At 52.7% G+C, this 26,142-nt stretch overlaps 1 protein-coding gene across 11 annotated transcripts in view; it reads right to left on the reverse strand.

Annotated features, from left to right (window-relative positions):
* The window catches only part of PTPRN2 (protein tyrosine phosphatase receptor type N2), an 809,627-nt gene that overhangs the window by 445,214 nt on the left and 338,271 nt on the right, over positions 1-26,142 (reverse strand). For 10 of the 11 annotated variants that reach the window (XM_042976545.1, XM_042976559.1, XM_042976565.1 and 7 more), the window contains 2 exons: positions 23,212-23,591; positions 3,291-3,377 (listed from right to left, as the gene is read on the reverse strand). In XM_042976545.1, coding sequence (XP_042832479.1) covers positions 3,291-3,377; positions 23,212-23,591 — 467 coding nt within the window. The remainder of the gene's footprint in view (positions 1-3,290; positions 3,378-23,211; positions 23,592-26,142) is intronic. The other variant, XM_042976537.1, reaches the window with a different exon arrangement.

Consider the following 26,142-nt stretch of genomic DNA (forward strand, 5'->3'; position numbering starts at 1 on the left):
AAATCTAGGTGGCAGGTGGGCAATGTAGAAACAGGGCACATGCATCCAGACTCTACCCGGGGCTAAACATGCTTCTGGACCTTGGAAAAACCCGTGTCACGTTCTCCCCAGGAGGGGACTTCAAACCGTAGCTGCCTATGGACGTCATCGAGATGTCATCAGCAGCTGCCTCGTGTGAAAGACTCAGTCCTGCGTGTTCTGCTCGGTGGGCTCGTCCCCTGGGATCTGCCCCTGGGGCCGGGCGATGAAGCAGGCCGCCACGGTGGGCTTCCGGCCTGGCCCAGGCTTGGTGCCCCTCCTCGGCGGTGGGCTCGGGACCACACCCACCTGACCCACCTTGGGGCTCCCAGCCCGCCGTGCTCCCATCTGTCCTGAGGATGCCCCCCTCCCCACCCCCACCACATCAGCAGCGCTGTGCCTGGGTCACGATGCAAACACACCCTGGACTTCTCACCCAGAAGCCGGGGGGGGGGGGGTGGGCAAGTCTCCAGGAAACACAAAGCCCCCCCCCAGTGAAGGGACCTCTGCCCTCTATCTGGTACACAATCACCATGAAGGCAAGAGGAAATAATGAAAATTCAATCCATTCGGTCCCCAGTGGGCCAGACGAAGTTTTACTCTGAAGTCTCTCCGTGTGATTACGTTTTTTGTCTAATTTTCTCAATAATGGGCCTGAGCCATGATAACATTCTCCAATTGTGCAGCCCACCCCGGCTGCGAGCTCCTCCTGGAGATACAAATCCTTCTTATTATTTCCTGCCCTGACTGCTCCCGGGACATTCTCAACGGTAACGACAGAGGCACCGGTTCATTTACTCCCTCAGCGGCACGTGAGCCCTCGCACCAGCAGGTGAAGTTCCAAGGCCTAAGGAAGCACAGGCCAGACTCTGTCCCTTCCTGTGGACGGAGGGATGAGGAATGTGAGGAACGACCCGCTGCTGCTGAGGGCAGTGTGGGTGCCGGGCCCACACCGTGCCATCCCTCATTCTGGTATGGGGGCATTTAAATGTATGTATTTTTATTTTTTTCATTTCTTTTTTCAATTTTTTATTTTTTAAATAAAATTTATGTATTTGAGAGAGAGAGATAGAGAGTGTGCACACGCAGGGGAGGGGCAGAGAGGAGAGAAAGAATCCCCGGCAGCCTCTGCGCTCTCAGCGCAGAGCCCAGTGCAGGGCTTGAACCCACGAACCGTGAGACCATGACCTGAGCCGGTATCAAGAGTCAGACGCTCAACCGACTGAGCCACCCAGCTGCCCCTGTCATGGGATGCATGTCCACGCCGTGCAGTCACTGTGCTGGGTGCCTCACGTGAACATGTGCCAGGGACTGCTGTGACCCCTGACCTTGGGGTCTGGTGGCGAAGACCGAAAATGACCAGCCACGTGTGGGGTGCGGGCAGGGACGGGGTAGGCGTGCTCAGGAAATCTCCCTCTGCTTCCTCGAAGGGACCAGCCAGCACCACCCGGTCAGTACCGGCTCTCTGTGTGTGCAATCCTGTTTAACGGCAGCCTGTGGAGACCATGCAGGGGGCAAAGGGCCAGCGCCCGCCTCCCTGGGCTGTGCTCACACTGAGCTCCCGAGTTGGACAGCCTCGCCCCTTCTGCAGGGCCGCATACAGATGGGCAGTGCCCGGACGCCCGCACAGAGCTGCCAAAGGATCCTGCGTGGAACGGAATGTGCTTTGGCAAAGGACAATCCTAAAGGGCCTGCGAGGTGCCGGGCGGGGATGGGAGCTGCCCCCGGAGGGCCGGCGTGTGGTTTTAGCAGACATGGTGACTCCCAGTCTCAAAGCTACGGCCCACATTCATCATTTCCTCTCCGAGGCCCAAACCCCAGCTGGGATGGGGTGGGCATCACCACCTCTCACCCAGAAACCTCAGTGGCCCCAAGTCATTTGGGCCTCCATTCGTGTCCCTTGTCATTCACTGTGGACGCAGCCAGAGACACACTCTCCTGACAAAAGCTGTCCGGTGGCTTCCCAGCACACAGAAGCAAAGCTGAGCTCCTCACGAGGGCCTGCGGGCCCCCCGAGCTGGCCTGGCTGTTGGCACGGGACGCAGCCCCCCTGCTCGTAGGCAGCTCCTCCGTCCCGGCGGGGCGCCTCCTCTCCGGACCTCGCAGCCTCAGTCCCTTCCTTTCCACGTGAACCAGGGCAGCCCGGCCCTTCCCAGCTCTGTCCTGCATTTGTTTCTGCTGAAATGTCATGCTCTCTGCTCCACCCGTGGCCTGGCGCTCGTAGGTCCTTGTTGAAACGTTGCATCTTGTGGACGGTCACGTTCGCCGGTGCGCAGGTGGTACAAGAGCCCTCGCTAGCTGGAGAGAACGGGCGGACTGTCATCGGTGGCAAGGAGCCCAGCGAAGTGAATCTCGGCTTACTGTTCAGGCCAGGACTTGGCCTTGGCCCCTCTCTCCCAACTGCTGGCTCCTCCCTACTCACAACGAAGGGTGACAAACTTTGGAACGAATACCAGCAGCAGGTATGGATCTTGGAAAGCCCCACAGAGTGGGAGACTCACAGACGGTCAAAGGAACCGTATTTCCAGGACCGAAGGCCCAGGGCCAGCTTTTCGCATCAACAGGTGTCTCGGCTGAGCCCTTTATCTCTGGGCCGAGGGGCTCACGGCACACGCACTGCTGCGTCCCGACGCTGCCTTCTGAACTGACCTCCAGTCCAGACCCCGCAGCTGGGACATGCTGGTCTGCCCACGCCTGCTCTCACTTACTCCATTTGTTACACTGCCAGGTACCCGGCCCCATTGTGTGCAGTCCTGCCCCACACTGTGGACTTGCCACGTGTCAGCACCCCAGGCCCCAGCTGGGCCACTGATGACCAGAGAGGCTGGCGGTGCTGGGGTGGCCCAGCTCTTCCCCTCGGTGCAGCGAGTACCCGGCAGGTCTGGAGGCACTCAGTAAGTGCTGACTTCTCACGGACACGTGCCATCCCCTGGGCTTCGACTCATCTGCAGTGGGGTGGGGCACAGGCCCCAGAACGTTCTAGAGCCTCCCAGGCAACTCTAGGTGCAGCAGGGCTAAGAACCACGGCCCCAGGGGGCCCTGCCCTTCCAGGAGATTATAATTTGTACAATTACACTCCAGTTCCTTCTGCGCTTAAATAACTTACCAAACCCACCCGGAATTTCCTTTCCATTTCTTTCCTGAACTGTTTCTCTCTGATATAATTAACAAGAACCCCAGGCACACAGTTCTTTCCCTTGCAAGCCAATTTATGAAACGGAACCCGATGTGAGCAGAGAATAAAACCCCAGGGCCCCGCACCCGACACTCACACGACGTCTGCGAAGACACTCATCGGCACCTCCAGGAGTTGCGCCACGCCCTCCATCAGCTCCTTCCCCTTTTCTGGGCTCAGGGGGCTGTTGAGGAGAGCGGGGGGCAGCGTTACAAAATGGAACTCATCAACACTTGAGAAGCTGCACGTCCCCCCGTGCCCCCGCCGTGGCGCCTGCGGTATTCCCGTCACACAGTGGCCAGGCTCTCAGGGCAGCCGGGATCAGGTGCGTCTTCAGGCATGATGAATCACCCGAATTTCCCAGCGACGAGACAAACAATACAGTGCAAATGGAATTGTTAGACGCGTAATGGGCCCATGATGCGGTGACGGCTCATCTCAGCCTTCAATAAAAAATGTAATAGGGAGGGTGGGAGGGGAGGGCGGACGAGAAGGAGAGGAGAGACAGGACACGGAGGGAGGCAGATGCTGAAGATCACATTTCAGGACAAAGGAAGCACACGTTTCTTAAATGCACTCATCTCTACAATGAGTGATGTGCCAATGGCAGATACGGGAGTGGGCCACACGCGAAGGTAAAGTGAGACCGACGGGCGCCCCGCAGGGACCCCCGAAAGGGGCACGCGTGCTCCAAGACAGCGTGCCCTGGGCCTGCAGGACGGCCGGCTCCACGGTCACCGTGGAGCTCAGAGTTCCCGTTACACGCCCTGAATCCCAGCACGCGGTGCCGTAACTCGTGCCTTGCCTGTGAAACCCTCTTAGCGGCACTTCGTGGAATATTCCGTCACACCGTCCTGGAAAAACTGCCATGCAGCAGGGGTTTCAAGCCGGCTGACTGCTCGCCCCCTTGGCAAACGCGCGGGAAGACTGGCCGGGGCAGCCAGGGGCAGACGGAGCCCTGCCCTCCCGGGGCTGCGTGCAGGCGGCACACGGGCCCCGAGACAAACCGGGCATCAAACGGTGTCACCCCAACTCCACACATGCCTACAGCCAGAGAAGCAGAATGTGACCTTGCATGGACAGAGGTCACCGCCGACCACCATGCAAAGCTGAGCTCAGCAGGGTGCTTCCTAATCCAACGTCCCCGGTGTCCTTGTAGGGAGAGGACACACACAGAGATGATTCTGGAAGCATCCAGGGTTCCTGTGGCTCCAAGGGCTGATGGGGTGCAGGTGGGGCCTGCAGGCTTGGGATACGTGACGGTAGTGGGGGGGAGGGGTTGTCGACACCAGCAGGTGACCCGGGAGCATGCAAGACAGAGAAGCCACTGGAAGGAAAAGTGGGGGATTCCACCGTGGGCACCTCACAACAGAGCCCGAACGGAGCATCTGCGCTGGGGAGGTGAGCGCTCACCGCAGCCCAGAGCCACACGAGAGGAGATGTGTCCAGGGCTGGTGAGCAGGTGGGGACGGTAGCTAAAGCGGGATTCCCTGGGGACAGAATCCCTGGGGACAGGAGGAGCCAGCAGAGGGGCCGAGGACCCCCCGAGGTCTCAGGTGGAGACAAAGAAGCCGGCCTGGGTTGGGAAGGTGTGGCTTGCCCTGCAAGTACCCCGGGGTTTCCCACGCAAGTGCGGCCGCCCCTGAGGCTGACCGCCCAATCCCCAGGGGGAGGCTGGCACCCAGCCACCCCCCACCACCTTCTCTGGGCGGGGACAGGAGCTGGACTTCTGTAGATGCCGGTTTCTGCCGGTGGCTGCCTCTTTACCAAGGCCAGGCCTGCTCCCCACACCTCACCCGGTCATTCTGGACCTCTTGTGAACTCCCAGGGTGCTGTTCTGTCCCTCCATCCTGCTTCTCGAGCAGGCGAGTGGTCCCCAGGGCCGGGGGCCCTTCTGTGAAGGACAGACAAGTCCTCCAAGTCCCCGAGCGCACAGGGGCTGTTCGCGCTGTGCTTTAAAATGAGGGTACATTTTCCAATCGGTGTGTGCACCCTTCCACCTCGTGACCCCACCCCACTTAGAAATCCCCCCGGACATCAGACCCCATGTCACAGGCCCACCAGAGGTAGGATGCCAACTGGGGAAGCAGTCCACCTGGAACCTCCGTGTCTTCATCATCACTCCCTGCCTGCCCACCCGGAGCTGCGGGCTGGAGCCCAGAGCCCCGGGAGGGTCTGCATCTCGACAGTCTGCTGGGACTTTACACCACCCTGGGGAAAGGCCACGGGGGTGCGTGCAGACTCGAGAACGGGCTCCTGGTCACAAGAACAGGGGGCAGCGATGCCAGGAAGGCGTGCTCATTGGAGGTCAGGCTCTGGAGAAAGGACCTCAGCCGCACAAAGCCCTGTCCCGTGCCGTGTGCGCCAGCAACGTGAGCGGGGCCTGGAGGCACAGCTCCACTGCCTCTGCTCCTCAGGGCCCCCAGGCAGCCGCTCCTCCCCAGCCGCTCCTCCCGGGGCCAGGCCGCTCCTCCCCGACCCGGCCCTCCCGGACCCAGCACAGGGCACGCAGCCAACGAGTATCCACGAAAGGGAGAGACCAGCCTTGATGAGGCCACCCTGAGCACGGAAGCCATGTCTCCAGGCCAGGCTCCGCCCAGGACCAGGTCTCGCGTCACCGACCACTCGTGCTCTGCCTCCTGGGGCTGGCCCCCACAAGCCCTCCTGACCACTGAGCCCGTGGCCTGCCCCCGCTGCCCCTGCTGCCAGCCTGGCGGCTCCCAGAGTGGCTCCCGCTGACCTCTCAGGGCGGGCCAATGAGTGCGGCCAGGCAAGGCCTTCACACCTTAGCTCCTCTTGCCTCTCCGGCACCACGAGCTGGACTGAGATGCAGGCTCCTCTGTGGGTCCCAGGGTCTCACTGAGGGGGTACTCGGTCCCTGCACCAGGACACCCACATGCGGACACAGCAGGTGTGACGGATGTATTAATGGCACAAACGAGCGAATACATAGGAAAGTGTCAGAAAGTCCGACATTTAACACCGTTAACATGTACGTCAGTAAAGGAGGCCCATCCAGCAGGCAGAAGCTACTGTGTGAATCAAGCCCCTTAAAACTCGCACGACTTTCCAGCCTGAGGCCCCAGATTACTAACAGCCTAATCCCAGCCTCACGGACGCACTTCTGGGGCGGCTCCGTGTGGGAACTTATCTGAGCTCCTCCCTGGACCCACACGAGCACACCTGCCTTCACCCGTCTCTCCAGGGAGAGCCGTGACCTGTTCTTGGTCAGTGGCTTCTCAGGGTGGTTTTCTGTGTCATTTTACAAAACAGATAATCGACTGTCCTTGAAACGGGAGGACCTCCCATCTTCCTTTCCTGCCCGCTCCACTGCCTGTGCCCCAAGAGGGGACACATTCTGTGCCCAGGCTGTGCCGCATCCTCCAACACCCCCCAACCTGCAAAGGGCACCGGGGAGCCAGTGTCCGAAAGGCAGGGTCGAGACAAGTCCCGACAAACGCTGCTCTGGTGACCGCCTCAGACAACACGGCCTCAGCTGTTCCATTTGGGGTGCTGTTCCTCTCAGTGTCACACAACAGAGATGAATGAGGCCATGCTCGGTGTCATCCACATGCACAGACGGTAACTGCCTGCACGGGTCACCCACAAAGGCATCAGAGTCAACAGCGGGACCATAAGAAGTCTCCTACTTGTGAAAAACCCAGAGTCGTAACACTGGAATTCCAGAAGGTGGAACAGAACGTGCAAATGTAATCCAGCAGACACGACATCCCCAGAGAAGAAGCCAAGAGGTGCTGGGTTGCTTTTCTCGCAGAGAGAGGAGAGAACAGGGTCCACCTGGGGACAGGCAATCAGAACAGTCCTGAAGGAAACAGCTAGAAGGAGCTTCCCCTTATGCACAGGCGCTCCCGGCTCGGAAACACCGGCAGAAGCCTTGGCTGCCAGAACATGCCCCAGGGCACTGGGCTGAGACCCTGGAAACGCACTCGGGTGGTGACCCCAGGGACACGTGCGCACTCTGGCTGCTGCTGGCTGGCCACGCTCTACTCCCCTCACTTCTCACCCCTACCCCTGAACGCCCCCCACAGATCCTCAGGACAGAGGTGAAGGCATTGAGGTTTCCACAAACGAGATCCCTTCTCCTCAAAGTGAGATCCCTTCCCACATCTGGCTCCCTGTGCGTCCAGCAAGTGGAATACAGGCGTGCTTGGAGGAACGGTCAGAACCACAGGGCCTTGGCCCCGCACCCTCGGATCCCGGAGAGTCTGAACGGATGACAGGAACACACATAAACGGCCAATGAGGTGCTTCATTTCAAGGGGCAGCAGCAGGCACAAGGCTGAGTTGAATGACAGTTGGAAACCGGCCGTGAGATGACGTCACTAGGTACCGAGGTAGGAAAACAAAGCTCAGGCTGATGCTGCCTGCGATGACGGTGCCCCCGGGGCCCCACCCAGCTCACTGTCCTGCTCCTTCGTCCCCCACGTGGGGCTGGCAGCCCAGGCCGCACGGTCAGGACCATCTTTCTTCTTGTGACCTCGCAGAACATGCTTTGCCTGCGAACGTGCCTGCACACCGCTGAGGATGCTGTCAGCGGTGGGTGTGCGGGAGCCTCCCGGCTACCGCGGGGCCGCGAACGCCGGTTTCCCTGATGGCCTATCCCCCGCCCGGCCCTGTGCTCTGAGAAGAGAATCCAAGCTGGAGTCCTGGCCCTGTGGTGACGATGGGCAAGGGAAGTAGCTCCACGTGGCCCGGGAGAGGAGAAATCTGATGAGACAGTAAGGACTCCCCTGGGCTGCACATATACACCTGCACGCACACACCTGCACGCACGCACCTGCACGCACATACCTGCACGCACGCATGCACCTGCACGTACGCACCCGCATGCACAGACCGGCACATGCACACGCACACACACACAGGACTCCTCAGAGAGAGGCATCTGATGAGACAGTAAGGACTCCCCTGGGCTGCACACACACACCTGCACGCATGCGCCTGCACATACACGCCTGCACTCACACCCCTGCATGTGCACACACTCACGCACACACACACACACACACAGAGGACTCCTCAGGGAGAGGAGGCGTCTGATGAGACAGTAAGAATTCCCCCAGGCTGCATGCACACACCTGCACACACACACCTGCACACAAACACACCTATGCACACATACACACCTGCACACACACCTACACACACCTGCACACAACACACCTGTGCGTGCACACACACCTGCACATGCACACCTGCACACACACACCTGTGCATACACACTTGCACACATACTTGCACATACACGTTTGTACATACACACCTGCACGTGTGCGCGTGCATGCATACACACACACACACACACACACACACACACACACAGGACTCCTCAGGAAGAGGTGTCTGATGAGACAGTAAGGACTCCCCTGGGCTGCATGCACACACTTGCACGTGCGCGCACACACACACACACACACACACACGTGTTCACACACCTACACATACACACTTGCACACACACACCACTGCATGCGCACTCCTGTACGCACACTCCTGCATGCACACACACCTACACACTTGCACACACACCTGTGCGCACATACACCTGTGTGTACAAACCTGCACACACCTCTACATACACGCCTGCACACACATCTGCAGGCACACACCTGCGCATACACACCTGTAAACACATACCTGCACGCACATGCCTGCACACACACACACACCTGTGCACGCACACCTGCACACACACCTGTGCACGCACACCTGCACACAAACACACCTATGCACACATACACACCTGCGCACACACCTGTACACAACATACCTGTGCGTGCACACACCTGCACACATACACCTGTGCATACACACTTCCACACATACTTGCACATACACATCTGTACATACACACCTGCACGTGCACGCACACACACACACACACACACACACAGAGGACTCCTCAGAAAGAGGTGTCTGATGAGACAGTAAGGACTCCCCTGGGCTACACACACACACCTGCACACACACACACACACACACACACACGTGTTCACACACCTGCACATACACACTTGCACACACACACCACTGCATGCGCACCCCTGCACACACACACCTGCATGCACACAAACCTACACACACTTGCACACACCTATGCGCACATATACCTGTGTGTACAAACCTGCGCACACCTCTACATACACGCCTGCACACACACCTGCATGCATACACCTGTGCATACATACCTGTAAACACATACCTGCATGTACATGCCTGCACACACACACCTGCATACACACCTACACACACCTACACACTTGCACGTACACACCTTCATGCACACACACCTGCTCACGCACCCACCCACACCTGTGTGACACACTTGCACACACACCTGCGTGTGCGCACACCTACACACTTACACATACACACCTGTGCACACATCTGCATACGCACCTACATACACTTGCACATGCACACACACCTGCGCGTGTGCACACCTACACACTTGCACATACACACCTGCACATATACCTGCATACACACCTACATACACTTGTGCATGCACACGCACCTGTGTGTGCATGCGTGCGTGCGCACACACGCGCGCACACACACACACACACACACTCACACACACACTGGGCTCCTCAGGAAGAGGAGGTGTCTGATGAGACAGTAAGGACTCCCCCGGGCTGCACATACACACAATGGACTCCCCAGGTGTGCACACACCTGTAGGTACATCGAGAGGGACCTGCATGGGGGCCTGTGCACAAGACAATGGAGTAGGCCTATACATACACACACGCTGACTTACTCACCAGGAGGAGTGCTGGCCCTAAAACCAGTGAGGGTTGTGGTGATGACACATGCTCCTGGATCAACACGACCTGGGCCACCTGCCTGCCCGGTGACTCCCCTTCCTCCCATGACCCTCAGCCCCAGTCGGCCCAGCCACCTCTCCCTCAGCGCCTTGCAGCCCCACACCCACAAGCCACGCCGTGCTTCCTCCCCCTGATCCTGGCCACGAACAAGGCCCCTCTTATTCTAACCGATGGGCCCACAAGGCCCCTCTTTCCCTAAAACCCGCTCTGCTTTGATTCAGAGGCACCCAGCTCACCACTTATTATGGAAGGTCTCTTAATTACTTCACATGTTTTAATCCGATCCCCCTCCACAGACTGCAGACTCCGTGAGGCACAAACCGCATCTTCTCCTTTTTTGTACCTCCGAGGCCCACTGCCCCGTGTTGAACATAAACCGACTTCCCAACCAAGTGTGCTACCAGATCCCATGAACTCTGTGCTCCGGTCTCTTTAGAACAAAGGGTGACATGATACGATGGGGAGCCCAGAGGCTCTACTGTGAGTCCCAGCCTCACTTTAGCCTCATGACCATCTCCTGACCCTACATTCTTCACCCCTCAATGCGGAAAATCAACACTTTTCTCCATAACGAGATTATTGAAACCAGCCTCGAAGATAATGATGAAATTCGCCAGCTCAGAATATGTTTCTGAACCCGCCTGCCTCCATGAGTGAGACCTCCACTTACACAGACTGCGTGATGAGCACCACAGCCCCTCCCACCTCACCAGGGGCCTATGACAATAGAGGGTCCAGTCAATAGTGAGACCAATAAGGTGGTGCCGATTGTGCTCAAAATGAGCATGCAGTTATTTCCAGTTTGTTTTTGAAATACGTGGCCATCACCTGTCATCTCACGGTCTGAACTTCCTCAGAAAGCAGTTGGAGTCAATCTCAAAAATCAATGGACGGATATGGCACATGCAGTTTCACCTGTGTGTCTGTGACAGCCGTCACCCTGATTACCTGGACACCCGATGCTGTCGCGAGCGAGAGGCACAAGCCTTGCCCGCGGCTCGGGTCCTCGCCGCCTGCCTTGACCTTGGGTGGCAGAGAGGGTTTTCAAAAGCTAGCCAGTATCTCCTCTACCGCTTTTCTATTCGGAAGCACGGTGGCATGTTAATACTACCGTGGAGTCATTTTGAAGGCAGATGCTCCTGAGGACCTACTAAATAGGTAAAATAGGGCAAATCTGCGGCATTCAGTCCATTCACGTGTTGGGAAGCCTGTAAGAGAAATGAGAGTATCCCCATTTTCCATGATGGCCTCACGATGCCACACGTAGCACTGTGGACTTCTGCCGTGCCCTGAAATCACCAAAGGAATGAAGGGACAGGTGAAAAGTTAGAAAACCTGAATGCGTTCGATGGGAAGGAAATTGTGGAGAGCCACCCTGAAAAAAAACAGTGAAGATAACTTCCAGGTCGGAAATGTTAGGAGTAGCGGAAGCCCTTGAAGGCGTTCCCTATGCTCGCCACAGTGCTGGGACTCCACACAGCAGTCTTACTTAGTGCTCACATCAGACCCGGGAGGAAGGTACTGTTGTGAGCCTCATTTTAAAGGAGTGGAGGACAGCCTGGGTGGCTCAGAAGTTAGGCATCCCATTCTTGGTTTTGGCTCAGGTCACGATCTCATGGTCCGTGAGTTGGCGTCCCAAGTCCTGGCTCTGCACTGACAGCACAGAGCCTGCTTAGGATTTTCTCTCTCTCCTCTCTTTCTCTGTCCCCTTCCCAGCTCACACTGTCTCTTTCTCTCTCAAAATAAAAAAAAAAAAAATAATAAATAAATAAATACAAAAATAAATGAGTAAAAACTGGGACTAGAAAAGTTAAGTTCATGCCCAGGGTCGTGTCACCAGTAAATCCCCAAACCTACATGTTACTCGTCAGTGAGTGTGGCAGACTGTGGGAGAAGTCCAGGTAACGCCTGCATCCTTACCTGTGAAGAGCGGCTGTACCCCTAATTTCTCTATGTCTTATCTTGGTGACAGTGTTACTGTATCTTCCTTCTGGGCCCAGGTGGCCCCGCTAACCAGACGTCTAGGACTCTATGCTCAAGAGTGACTGTTTGCAGCTCTGCTGCTTCACTTCCTGATTTCGGACATTTTCCCATTAACTTGAAAATTTACCAAAGGTAGGGAAACAAATGATTGATGGATTGCAACATGGTATCAGTCAATTTTGATATGAACTTTTTTGATGAGATGATATTTGAAACCAATGGGTAAAATGAGGTTTTCATGGGATTCCCCAATTATTCTAGCTATCCTAACAAACACTGATGTTTGTTCTATTTAAATAATCTTATAAGCTAGTTAGACTTTGGCTAACTCATAGAAATTCTCCCCACTGCAGAGAAAAGACATTTCTGATGAGGGGAAATGAGAGAGGAGCTGCCACGACTCAAAAACCCCAATTCTGATTCAGTATCGCCTTTCTTCCGTGCAGAAAAATAAAGCCCAATGTTGTTTGAAGAATGAGTGAATGAGCTCATGGTAATTTGTGCAACCAAACCGAATTGTTCTGACTGCTGAGCCCACAGCCTTCTAAACCATGTGCAGATTCATCAGGAGGTGCCAATAATCCTGAACTACTCTTACTGGTAAAGTTGTTGACAACCACCAACTCTTCACTGGTAAAAAAAAAAAAAAAAATCAATTGGTAAAAAACTGTTGTATTCAAATGACTTGTTGTTTTTAACATCAAGATGAGACTGTACCTCTCACCATAAGTATGATTCTCTAAATTCTTGGGGAAAAAGTTGCCAACAGCTTAATACAAATCTAAGTACACAATGTCTTAGTTTTATAAAAAGAATATTGACATCAAAAAAATAAAATGAGGAAGGTAGCACAAAAATGTAGAGCTTTGTATGCATTCAAAGTTGTTATCAGCTTGAAATAGACTGTTATAAGTGTAAGATATTTTATGTAAGCCTAACAGTAACCACAAAGCAAAAAGCCTATAATACACACACAAAAGAGAAAGAGAAAGAAATCAAAGCATACCACTACAGAAAATCATCAAATCATAAAGGAAGAAAGAGAAAGGAACAAAGGAATCCACAAACAATTAGAAAAAAATTTACTAAATGGCAATATGAAGTCCATACTTATCAGTAATTGCTTTAAATGTAAATGGATTAAAATCTCCGATCAAAAGACATAGTGTGGCTGAATGGATAGGAAAAAAAGAAAAAAAACAATACCCAACTATATGTGGCCTACAAGAGACTCACTTCCACTTTATGGGCACTGACAGATTTAAAGTAAAGGCATAAGGAAAGATACTCCATGAAAAGGGAAACCAGAGGAAAGCAAGGGTGGATAAGCTTACGTTAGACAAAACAGACTTTAAGCCAGAAATTGTAACAAAACACAAAAAAGAGTATTATTTAATAATAAAGGGGTCAAATCATCAAGAGGATATGACATTTGTCAGTATTTATGTATCCAACACAGGAGCCCCTAAATACGTAAAGCAAATATTAACATACCTGAAGGGAAAAATAGCAAAGTAATAACAGCAGGGACCACAAGGACCTAACAGATACATAAAGAGCATTCCACCCAACAGCAGCAGAAGACACATTCTTCTTGAGCACACGTGGAACAATCTCCAGGACAAATATATGACAGGCCACACACAAGTCTTAATAAATTTAGTAAGACTGAAATCATATCAAGCATCTTTTACAATCACAATGGTATGAAACAAGAAATCAATTATAAGAATAAAACTGGATGGGGCACCTGGCTGACTCAGTCAGTAGAGGATACAACTCTTGATCTCAGGGTCATGAGTTCAAGCCCGTATTGTTTGTAAAGATTATTTAAACAAATAAAACTTAAAAAAAAACAAAGAAGAAAGCTGGAAGATTCACAAGTATATGGAGATTCAGTGATATGCTCCTGAACAGCCAATGGGTCAAAGATGAAATAAAAAATACCTTGAGACAAATGAAATGGAAATGTGATACCAAAATGTGTGGGATACAGCAACCACAGTTCTAAGAGCAAAGTTTACAGTGACAAATACCGTCATTAAGAAAAAAGAAAGATTGCAAATAATCTAACTTTACAACTCAAAGAACTATAAAAAGCAGCATCAATGAAGGCCAAAGTTATCAGAAGGAAGGAAGTGATAAAGATCAGAGCAGAAGTATACGAAATAGAGACTGAAAAGACAATAGAAACGATAAATGAAACTAAGAGCTGATTTTTTTAAAAGATAAATAAACTAGACAAGCCTTAGCTAGACTTACCAAGAAAAAAAAAAAACTCAAATAAATAAAATCAGAAATGAAAGGGGAGACATTACAACTGGTCATAAGAAACAACTGTGAACAATTATATGCCAACAAACTGGACTACCAAGAAGAAATGATGAATTCCTGAAAACACTCAACTGACCACACTTGAATCATGAAGAAATAAAAAAATCTGAAGACACCAATAACAAGTAAGGAGATTGAATCAGTAAACAACAACCTCCCCAAACCAGATGGCCCCATAGGTGAACGGTACCAAACACACAAAGAAGAATCAATACCAATCTTTCTCAAACTCTTCCAAAAAACAGAAGAGGAGGGAACACTTCCAAGCTCATTTTACAAGGCCAGCATTATCCTGATGTCAATGCCAGACAAGAAAAGCCCCCAAGAAAAGAAAGTTATAGGACAATATTCCTGATGAAACATACATGCAAAATTTATGTTTAGCATAGATTTTAGCAAAACAAATTCAACAATAAATCAAAAGGATCACACACCATGACCAAGTAGGACTTATTCCAAGGACACAAGGATGGGTCTACATCTGCAAATCAATCAACATGGTACGCCACATTAACAAGATGAAGGATAAAAAGTCATGATTATCTCAACAGAGGCAAGAAAAGCACATGACAGAATTCAGCACCCATTCGTGACAAGAACTCAACAAAGTGGCTACAGCGGGAAGAGCAGTACAGCCCGCTGGAACCTTGCCAGAGCCCCACTGGTAGAACAGTGGGGATCGTAGCGAACTGTCCAGGCCAGTTCATAGCACAGATGACATTTTGCAAGTCAGCCTCACAGTGCAGAGAGAACAAGGAAAGGGAACGGAGTTGAGGGAATGGCCCAGTGGCTGGCACAACTGCCAGCCAGGGTCCCTCCACCCAGTGTGCCGACCTCCCATCGCCTCTTCTCCACTCAGCAGCAGAGGGATCTGGGAGAGTGGGACCCCGACCACAACACTTGCCTGCTTAGTGTTCCCCAGTGGTGTCCCACGTCTGTTGGGGGCAAGGACCCAAATCCTTGTTCGTGCCCTGAGGACACCAGCCTCTCCCACATTTACTGTCCCCACCTTCCCCCAGCCTTATTTCACCTCCTCCAATGTCCACACCCATCCTGATGCAGGCCCTCTGCATAAGCTATTCTCTTTGGAACACGATTTCCTTCCCACCCACCTGCCCTCTACAGAGCTGCAAGTAACAGCCATACAGGTTGACCTAAAGCTTGAAAGGGATGCCTACATGACCAAAACCTGGAAGAGTGTGCCAGAATTCAGTCACCCATAGCCAGCTCTTCTAGTAAGACATTATTTTTTTTAAGTCATCATCCCAAGTAAGTTAATACTCCGCAACTGAGCTACATTAGGGTACTACTGTTTTCTACTCTTCCTTTTCCTTCTGGCTTCATTTCCATTTGCAGTTTACTTCTATTTTGACAGTGTAGCAAATCTCTTTTCATATTTTCTCCCTCGTTCTTACTCCCTCTCATGTAGGAGTGATATTTAAACTGCTTAACTTAGATTTAAGTCGAAGTTAACTTATAGAGCAGATGACGCTTTTCAAAAATCAATTGCTGTGGTGAGGCTCTGAAGGTCCCTGGGGGGTCCTACTATGGAAACATCACTGAAGAGGAAAAGCAAAGCTTCCCCAACAATTCTAGAAATCTGATACCAAACCAGGCTGTACAAACGTAGATGGTGGAGATGTACAGATGTGACTACAGGATAGGTGACGATGCAGAAGTATGGACACGGGGAGAGAGAGGTGATACAGCTGAAACACGACACAGATCTGGAGGTTTAAGTGTAGATCAGATGCAGACATAGGGTGTATGTGTAGGCGTAGATGTGGATGTGGGCACAGATGGGCAATTACGTGATTAGACAATGTACATTTTTGGATGCGGGTGTAGATAGATGCAGATCATACAGACATTAGCACAGATCAATGATATAGATGCAGACCCATAAACAATGATGTAGATGGATACAGACAGACACAGATACAGGCAGATGGTGCAGATGCTGTGTAGACATGTGGGTGTAGGTGCAGGAGTAGACATAGTTGTGGAGACAGGGATTTATAGCGGCCCTCTTGCATTTCGAGCACATAGGCTGATCCGCAGAGCCAACCTGTGGGAGTCAGACTCTAAGGACAAGCGTGGAGCACACAGAGTGCTAAAGGCCCAGCTTCCAGGCTTGATCAGAGTGGGCTGGGCTTTTCCAATATTTCCTTTTCCTCCCTGCCGCCCACCCCCCCCCCCACCCAATCTCACCCTTTGCCAAAACTGAAAGCATCAGATGTGGGAAGGGGCCTCACCACGGTCTGAGACCATTAAAGAGAGCTCCTTCCTGGCATAGCATCATCTCTTCTGGCATCTTCCAACTGGCTAGACATGGCCAAGCCAAGTGAGAAGCCATTGGGTCAAAGAGGCACGAAAATTGCTTTTAATGCCCACCATATTCTCACTTTCATGGTATTTTCTCACTTTGCCCACCACACCAGTTGGAGGTTAGACAGGTCTGAAATGTCCTCCAGTTCTGGAATTCCAGCCAATAAATAGACATCGAAATCCAACACATCACTCTAACCTCAACAGCAAGATGAAAGTGAGCCTACAGAATCAGAAGCATCGGAGACCACACAGCCAGTGTAAGGTGCAAACCTTATTGGGATCGGAGTCAAAACACCAACAAACAAAGTTCTGACATGGACGTAACAACAGAGCTTAAGACGGGCTCGATATCTGATGCTACTAAGGTGGTATGGTATGGTAAAAGGAAGGATCCTTGTATTTTAAAGCTATTTAACAAAATGTTTCCCAGAGAATATAAGTGGGATCTATTTGAAAGCAGCATGAGAGATGGGAGTAAATGGGGGTGTGGATGGGACAAGGTTGGGCCTGGGTCATTATCTTCATGTATGTTCAAAATTCTGCTTTAGAGCAAGACAAAAATCCATCCACTGTCTCATGAAAAATATGCAACTGAACAGCCAGGAAAGCCTGTTGGATGAGGTGCCTGGGGACAAGCCAGGCCTGTGCGCCCAAGACCTTGGGGACATGGTGGGTGTGTCCTAGGACAGCAGCTTGGGCACCTGCAGTGCAGCCGTCCGAGTCCTTCCTGCAGGGAGGGCAGCGGGTGGTGGTGTCTCTGACACCGATGTCAGGGGGAGTTTCTAAACAGAGTCTCCACTGAGAAGCAAACACCTCACTGCCAGTACATTTAAAGAATCCACTCTGTGACTTTGGACCTGTGTTACGGCATGATCCTCAAACTGCCCTGGGAGGAAACTTCACATCGATTATACCCGTTTTCCTAGAACTTACGAAAAGCCCCCTCCTGGTGATTCCTGGACTGGCTGATGAGCTAATGTTTCCGCTGCTCCAGAAGCCCCGCCACACCCTGGGCAGCCCCTCCCGGGAGAAGCGTGACGGCTGTGTGTGACACTGTGACAGCTGGTTTCCCGGTGGCCGCACGGGGAGATCCTCACCCCTCGGGAGGTGGTGGAGAAGATGGTGCTGGTGCCACCTCAGGCATGGGCCACTGGAGACGGTGGCTGTGCCAGAGTGCAGAACAAGAGGAGGGGGCCGTGGCGGTGGGCCCGGGGGCACAGCACGGGCAGCATCTCGAGGACGAGAAGGCTGGGAATGTTTCGGGAAGAATGGAGCGGCCTCAGATGACCTGGGCCTCGGGTGGGGCCAGACCGGGGAGGCGGCTGCTTCTGTAGCACCAGGCAGAGGTAATGAGAGGGAGGGCGGGCACCCGGGAGCCACTGAATTTGGGCAGACGGAAGTTCATGGCTGGCAGGAGGAGTCAGGATGAGAGGTTTATAGGAAAAACCGGGGTTCTGAGATTCTTTAATTCACAGGCTTGAGGACCCACTCAGTCGAAGCCATTTGCTCCTTCTCTCAATACAGCAGATGCCCGAGTTCTGTGGCTCCCCCTGCTCACGTGCACATGTTTCCCTCACTTGAACTTCAGAACGACCCATCACTTACATGGAGACCTTTGCTGTACAGAGACCCCTGCGCATAGTAGGTACCCAGTAAGTATGCGCTGAACATCACAGGCCCAGGCACCAAAACTGGACAAGCCAGAGCGGGGCCACCGTCTGGGGCTCAGAGACCACCGTTTGCCCTCCTTCTCATGGGCATTCCCTACAACTAACAACTCCACAGTAGGGGACTTTAGGTTTGGAAGCTGCTCTCCTTGTTTACCAGAGGAGCAAATGTGACTATTTGCACCGATGGCCATATCCCCCACTAAACTCTTCTCAGATGAAAATGAATGCGTCACACCACACACAGTCTTCTGAGATGAATCAATGGGATGCGTGGTGACATGGCGGGGACTCGTCATGTTCAGGAGAGACCCTGGACAGGATGGCAGCTGTATCTCCTGAAGAAAACGTTAGACCACACCATCGGAGACAGGGTCTGAAGCTAGAACAGAACGAACAAAACCCACAGACAGCCCCACCGCGGAATCTGTCCACGACACCGTTAAGATTTCTTTTCTCCCGCAAGGAAGGAAAAAACAGGAAACGATACCAGCCCCCATGCCTTCTCTGTGTCCACGCCTGCGTTCCTCACAAGCACCGCGGGCCCCACGGCCCTGGCTCAGCTCTGAGGGGCTTCGCGGGCAGCCCGGGGTCTCTGTGCAGACAGGGAGGATGACTGCTTACTGGTGACCCTTCCTCTCCCACCATGTCATCCCGAGGACACGGGTTGTTACACTTGCGTGTTAGTGATGGGAAAGGCAATGTCCTCCCAGGAAGGCTCTAAAAATAACAGAGTAACCTGATTCTCAGTGCAGAGAGTGGCAGGAAGGGAGGCCTCCTCTGGCTGCCACACAGGGACTGAGGCCTGACTTCCGAACTTCCTTCCAGGCTCTGGTTCCCACAACCCTCACGGCCAGCCAGCGGACAAAGGGTAGGACCGGGCCTGAGGTCTGGCTGAGACCCCGTCAGTGGCGCAGCTGGGGCTGCCCGTGAAGCAGGTGGTGACACGGATGACGCGTGAGCCTCTAGAACACCATCGGAGTGTCACTGATGGGCCTGTCCAAGGGAAGAGAGTTTTGTGGGAAGAAAACACTGCAGAAAACCCACAACCACCTGCCTCTTTGAGAACACGGACGGGAGTCCGAGACCATTCCCAGCCCCGCTCTCTCCGAGCCTCACCGAGGCCTCTGCACTCCACCCCTTCTCCCTTGACCGAAGCTCCGGTATCCCATGGCTCTGCCAGGGGTACCCGTGTTCTCTGCGCTCACTGCAGCTGGGCTAACACCACCCAGCACGTGGACCTGCTCCGGAGCGTCCGCACTCTGCCCCGTGCGGCTCCCACCCTGACAGCTGGGCCCTGTGGGCCATCTTCACCCCGCGGGGGCTGGAGAGCAGGAGCAGGTGTTCTGGGTGCTTCCATGCGGGAGCGCTGGGCTCTCGGCGGTCCTCGTGCAAGCTGCCCACTGCCTGTGGAGCAGCGCTGCCCTACATGGCGTCCCTGTCTCCCTACCGGCCTGGTGGCCACTCGACCTCTTCCTCTCAGCCTCCAATGCACTCGCTTCCCTAAAGCCAGTCTCGTCAGATGTCCTTGTGCAGGGACACACCAAACAGCAGGGCATTTATAAGACGCGCACCCCAGCAGAGCCACGTGCTCTTAAGCATTTATTTACCGGACGTAAAGCACGGGTCTCTTGGCTTCAAGTTCACCTTCTGTGTGCCCTCTCTTCCAAACTTGGAACACGTGGAAACTCACCTTTGAAGGGCAGGGAACTTGGAACACTTGGAAACTCACCCTTGAGGGACAGGGACAGGAATCTTGACCTTTGTCCAGTCTCGAATGGTCCACCCAGGGAGTAAAGAGCGTGACAATGTAAACAGCAAAGGACGAGATGGAACCGTGCCCATCAGAAAATGCAGGAGACAGAGGAGAGCGAGGCTAAGCCCTGTACGCACGTCTGAATGGGAGGACACGGCAGTGAGCAGGGGAGACGTGTCATGGGTCACATTCTTCCTCCTTCTTATGGGACAATCAGGTATACAGACGTCTTTGTCTTTTAAGAATGGCATCAGATTCTTGTCAATTAATTGCTCATCTATTAAGCCTTAAGCTGAGATCTGGTGAAATCTTGCCCTAGAGAATCTCAAATTACCAATTAATCTGATAAGAGAGGCAGAAATCTCAATCTCTCGCTACAGAAGGGAGGGAGCATAAGCCCGTGGTGACAAACAGAAAGAACTATTGATATAAAGTTTTATCTGCACCATATATCTTCCATCCAATTGAGGCAGCAAAAGAAAAAGGGAAATGGGCCACGATAATGATTTTTCCTCTAACCCATGCTTGTAGCAGGTGAACGTTCAAGTCCGAAAGGTCTGGCCCAGGGAAGCGCTACAGAAAAACAAACTTCGAATGCAAAGAAAAAGCCGGCCCTGACACTGGCTTCGTCTTCCACCGGAAAGTCAGAAAGCAAGAGGAAACGCTGACTGGAGAGGTCTCTCTTCTACAGGAACGCTGGCCTCGCACACACCACGGTCATTTCCCTCCAAGGGTCACCCTGAGGCAGAGAACGGTAGCAAGGATCGCCCTGTTCTAAAGGCACCGCCCTCTGCTGTTCATGGTGACACAAGGCTGCCGCTCAGAAGAGTCTTTCCGAGGATGACAGTCCTTTTCCCAGCCCCTTCGTGCTGCGCTGAGACCCCGGACCCCAGACACGAGAGCAGCGGCCACTTTCCCTGCGAGCAACCTCATCTCACGCTGGGAACGTGCCCTTATTCTACCCGGTCCTGCCGGCAAGAAAGAAGGTCACAGCACAGCCGTGCAGGAACCCATGGTAATCACACACACACACACACACACACACACACACACGTGCACACACACATGTGCACACACACGCGTGCACACGTGTGCACATGACATACACATGACACTCAGATACACACAAATGAATACAGACAACACACATGTACACAAGTGTGCACACAACACACAGATACACACAGACGAATACGGACAATACACACATGTGCACGCATGTGCACATGACATACACACGACACAGATACACAGATGAATACAGACAACATGCACATACATATGTACGTGACATACGCACGACAAATACAGACAGCATGCACACACATGTGAACACGACATACACATGACACACAGATACACACAGATGAATACAGACAACACACACACACATGCACACATGTGCACAGGGCATACACACAACACACAGATGAATACGGACAACACGCATGCCCACATGTGCACACGACATACACATGACACACACAGACACACAGAGAATACAGACCATACACACACACATGTGCACATGACATACACACGACACACAGATACACACAGATGAATACGGACAACACGCACACTCACATGTGCACATGACATATACATCACACACACAGACATACATAGATATACAGATGAATAGAGACAACACATATACACATACACACACACACCACATCAATGTTTCCCAAAGGAGGGAAAACTCCACAGATTTGGACGGTCTAGAATAAGTAACTGTTGTTCAAACGGTTTGCTTCACAAAGGAACCGAGGAGGTGCCCTGCCTTTGTTGGAACAGCACAGAGCTGAGCCTCCAGCAGGGCGTCGTGTTCAAGTTCCCACCTGAGCTTCTCTGTAAGACGATTCTAAAGACCACGCTCACTGAGAGTTCCCGTTCTAGGACACGGAGCCTGACAACAGAGATGGGCACATGGAGCTCACCATCCAGGCAAAGAGGGCAGAAATGGGAGGCTGTGTCTCAATAAAAAAGTACTTGAGAAAACGAGTCGATACTCTGATGCAAACTTGAAGTGTCAGCTGCTGAGGACTTCTCTAAAAAACAAGTAAAAGCACCATCTACAGCTCGAAAGAGCCTTGGGTTTCAAGCTGGCTTTGATACATGGTCTGTGGTTTGCGCTCAAAATAAAGTATCTTCTGCCCAATCGTGTTAGACAACTATTGCTAACTGATGAAATTTGCTACCTACAGTATAGCAACTCCTGAGACAAGCTGGTGGAGTGAACTTAGTTGGGAGGTGTAGGCACAGAAAGAAGGCGTGCCGGACCAGAGTGAGAAACGGCACGGACCGTGAGCGGCCCTCCCACACTGCGTGTGACCGACGGCACGGACCGTGAGCGGCCCCTCCCACACTGCGTGTGACCACTGAAACGCGGGCAACTTCTGAATTCATAATGAAGAAACGCCTGAACAGTGAACACTATAACGCAACAGCAAAATCATATGTGGGCAGGACTGCACACACATCTGCACACACGTGCACACACACCTGTGTGCACGTGGCCAGCCACATACTTCCATTACTTGAAGAAGACACAACGGTTTCACAAAGCACAGCGTCAAAAGCCAGGGTCATTGGTGTGATGACCTGAAAATGGGGCGGCCCGTGTGTCACCCGCCGGGTACACACTGTGGGCACGGGGCCCCTCGATATGTGCGGGTCAGAAAGGGGAGAAGGAAGGGCACCCGTCCCTAAGGCCGTGTCATCCTCTCTGAAGGAGGACTCATGCCCCAAGACCTGGACTACTTTTCTGGAGTCTCAATCTGCAAGGAGGCCGCACAAGCACAGGTGCGGGTCCCACCCGCTCCCCGGGGGCCGCTGCGTCCACGTGCCCCGTGGTCTGGGCTGCGGGTCGGAGGGCCGAAGGGCTCTGTTTTGTGGAGAACGGCCCCGAAGCTCAGGCCCCTGGGTCAGAACACCGGGTGACCGACAGGCTGGCTGCCGGCCGGCCTCCCGCCCCCGAGGCACCAGGAATGCCTCCTCCCGTGTCTCTGGGCAAAGACGGGCAGGGTGAGGGCACCCCCACTCCACCCACCCAATGAGCGCCGGGGGCAGAACACCAGGGCCTCTACTCACTCGGTCCCGGTCACAATGTAGCCGTGGTCCTCCTGGGAAGGCTTGACCTCCAGCCGCAGGCCTTCCGTGGGGCGTCCCTGGGCTCCCGCCGTGAGGTGGGCGTCTTCCTGCGAGGGCCGGGGAACCCAGGGCCGGAACTCGCCGAAGCCGCCCGTGCCGGGCTCTGCGGGAGGCGGCCTCTGCAGCCGCTCCTTGGAGTAGGTCTGACTCCTCACGTCCTCCACCCCGGCGCTCTCCTCCTCCCAAGTCGGGGGGGCCTCGGCGGCCTCTGATTTCTTTGCCTCCATTTTGAAGGGCTCCGAAAGAGGGGGTACGGCAGGAGAGAGTCGGGACCCAGGGTCCGGCAGGCGGTCCCCGAGTTCGAGGCTCAAACGACTGACCTGGCAGAAAGGAGGCTCCGTGAGATGAAGTTTAGGGGGACGGGCGGGTAGCCGCAGGCAGGGGAAGGAGCAGTTCTGTCACAGCTGCACTCAGACATCTGGTCAGCCAGGGCAGGACGAGGGCCGCGCACATCAGCATCACTCACGGGGAGTGAGTGCATCTGTCTCTGTCTCTCTGTCTCCGGTTCACTTTCTCCGTCTTGGTCTCTTTCTCTCTCTGTCTCTCTGTCTCTGTCTCTGTCTCTGTGTCTGTCTGTCTCTGTCTCTGGTTGTCTTTCTCGCTCTCTCACATACACATACACCTTCCTCAAGAATCTGACTTTATAAAGTCAGTGTAGGTGTTTGGCATCTGAAGTTTTAAAGAGAGCGCACGTGGATTCTGAGACCCCATCCTACCCCTCTGGAAACAGCGGGCCTCTGACCATGACATTACCATTTGCATCTACTGAGCTCTTACGATGCACAAAGGCTCTCTCTCAGACACCCGGTCTGCGTGAACCCCCCGAGTCCTCACGATGTCATGCTCGTCCCCATTTCACAGGGAAGTGGAGACACCAGGGCCAAGCAGTCACAGGGACACGTGATTGCATCCTCACACCCCCTGAGGGACCCTGGGTCGTCATATGCAAAGGCTTGCCCGTCCTGACCCCCGTTTCCTGGACAAGAGGGCCCTCAGAACCACTTAATTGACATCTCGCTAGATGAACATCATCTTACACACACAGGGCTGATTATAGGCCAGACACCGTGCTCAACGATCTGTGCACATTCGCTCATTTAATTGTCACCCCAGCCTGTGAGCACAGGCCTAGTTTTACCTCTAATCCGTAGGCTCCGAGGCCTACAGAGGTTAATAATTTGCCCAAGATCACTGAGGCACTGATTGCCAGATCCAGAATTTGAGTGCAGGGATGCCACCACCGGACCACACTGCCCTCTCAGACTCCGGCCTGCTTCCAAGGGAAGCGAATGGTCACTCCTGCTGCTGGGGCACACGAAGTGCACGCCCAGGGCACCTCCTCCTGCATACGAGAGCAAGAGACCCCTGCTCATTCTGCAAGGTATTTCCTTTTTCCGCATGAAATCACATCCCCGGGATTATACCGGATGGAAAAAGGAAAAGGGAATTTACTTTACACTTTCCATTCTCTTCTTAACTAAAAACCGTACATGATGTTTTTCCTTTTGTGTTTTGAAATATGTAAAGAAAATAGTATCTTGGTAAAAACATTTGCTCGAATCTGGATCCTGAATGGTGGCTGTACATAGCATTTCAGTTACTAAATAGGATGGAACACTCTCCTCAGGCTTTTGAAGGAAAGAGAATTAGGTTTCTGCTTAAACTGTGTTCCGTGAGAAGAGGAAACAAAAGATATTAATAAATAAGAGCTCAGAAAATACAACACTCAATGCCCATTGGAAAAAAGTTGCTTGAAAACATACCCCAGGTAACAGAGAAATGAATCAAAATTCAACTTGTTTAGGATGGAAAGGTAGGGTATAAGGACCCTGGGGTCTTCACAGAGTCAACCTTGACTCAAGTGTGTGCCCTGGGGAGACCCAGCAGCCTTGGCTTTGGCCGCACTCGGCCATCGCTGTAAAATTCCCTCCACTTCCTAAGTCAAGAAACACGTTCTTAGGCCCGTGTCTCCCTCCTCAACTGACACAGAATATCCCCCCATTTCTGATGGACATTTAAGAGGACTGTTGATGTTTTCTTCTGCTACTTGCTAACAGCATTGAACCAAAAACCACTGAAATAATCTGGAAAGAGAAGTGCAAACCAAAAATTTTTTTCCACTCTACCAAAAAACAGAACCACGTATCGTGTGTATCATCGTTCACACACTGACCTTCTGAATCCTTAAGGCTTGTGCTAATGAGCAAAGGTTCTTAAGTAGGAACCCCTCGGTGAGTGGGGGTACCTGTGACTGAGCCCTGCTTCAGACTGCCTTCCCAACCAGCGCTGTCCAACAGGACCTCCGGCGACGATGGAAATGTTCCGTATCGCCACCATCCAATGCCCTCATTACGAAGCAACACTGGAATGTGGCTAGCACAAGTCGGGAAGCATGTTTTTTATTTCCTTAATTTTAATGAATTTAAATTCAGGGTTAAATAGCCGCCGTGTGGCTACTGGCTGCCACGTTAGACAGTGCAGTCCTAAACGGTCCAGAGCCTGTGAAGGTCCCTGCTACGTGGAGCTCGGGAGTCAGTGCACACAGGACAGTCACAAGGACATAAAGCAGGCGTTTGATGTAATCGGTCCAGGTAGGAAAATTCTAAGGAATGCTGATTTTCTTACTTGTATTAATTATATTTTTCATATTCCTACAATGGGTATCAGTACATAATCTGAAAGCAGTTATTACTATGTATCAAAATATACACAATTTTGTATGCACTCTTTATATTTTTTCCCCTATTTGGGGATTATGAGAGTTTTTTCCATCCTTTTCTGAAAAAAACAAACAAAAAAACCTTTCTATATCACATATGTTCCCAAACCACGAACAGAGAGATGACCAGCCCAGCTCTAGATCTGAGGTGA

Source organism: Panthera tigris, chromosome A2 (assembly GCF_018350195.1).
Source record: "Panthera tigris isolate Pti1 chromosome A2, P.tigris_Pti1_mat1.1, whole genome shotgun sequence".
Classification (NCBI taxonomy): domain Eukaryota; kingdom Metazoa; phylum Chordata; class Mammalia; order Carnivora; family Felidae; genus Panthera; species Panthera tigris.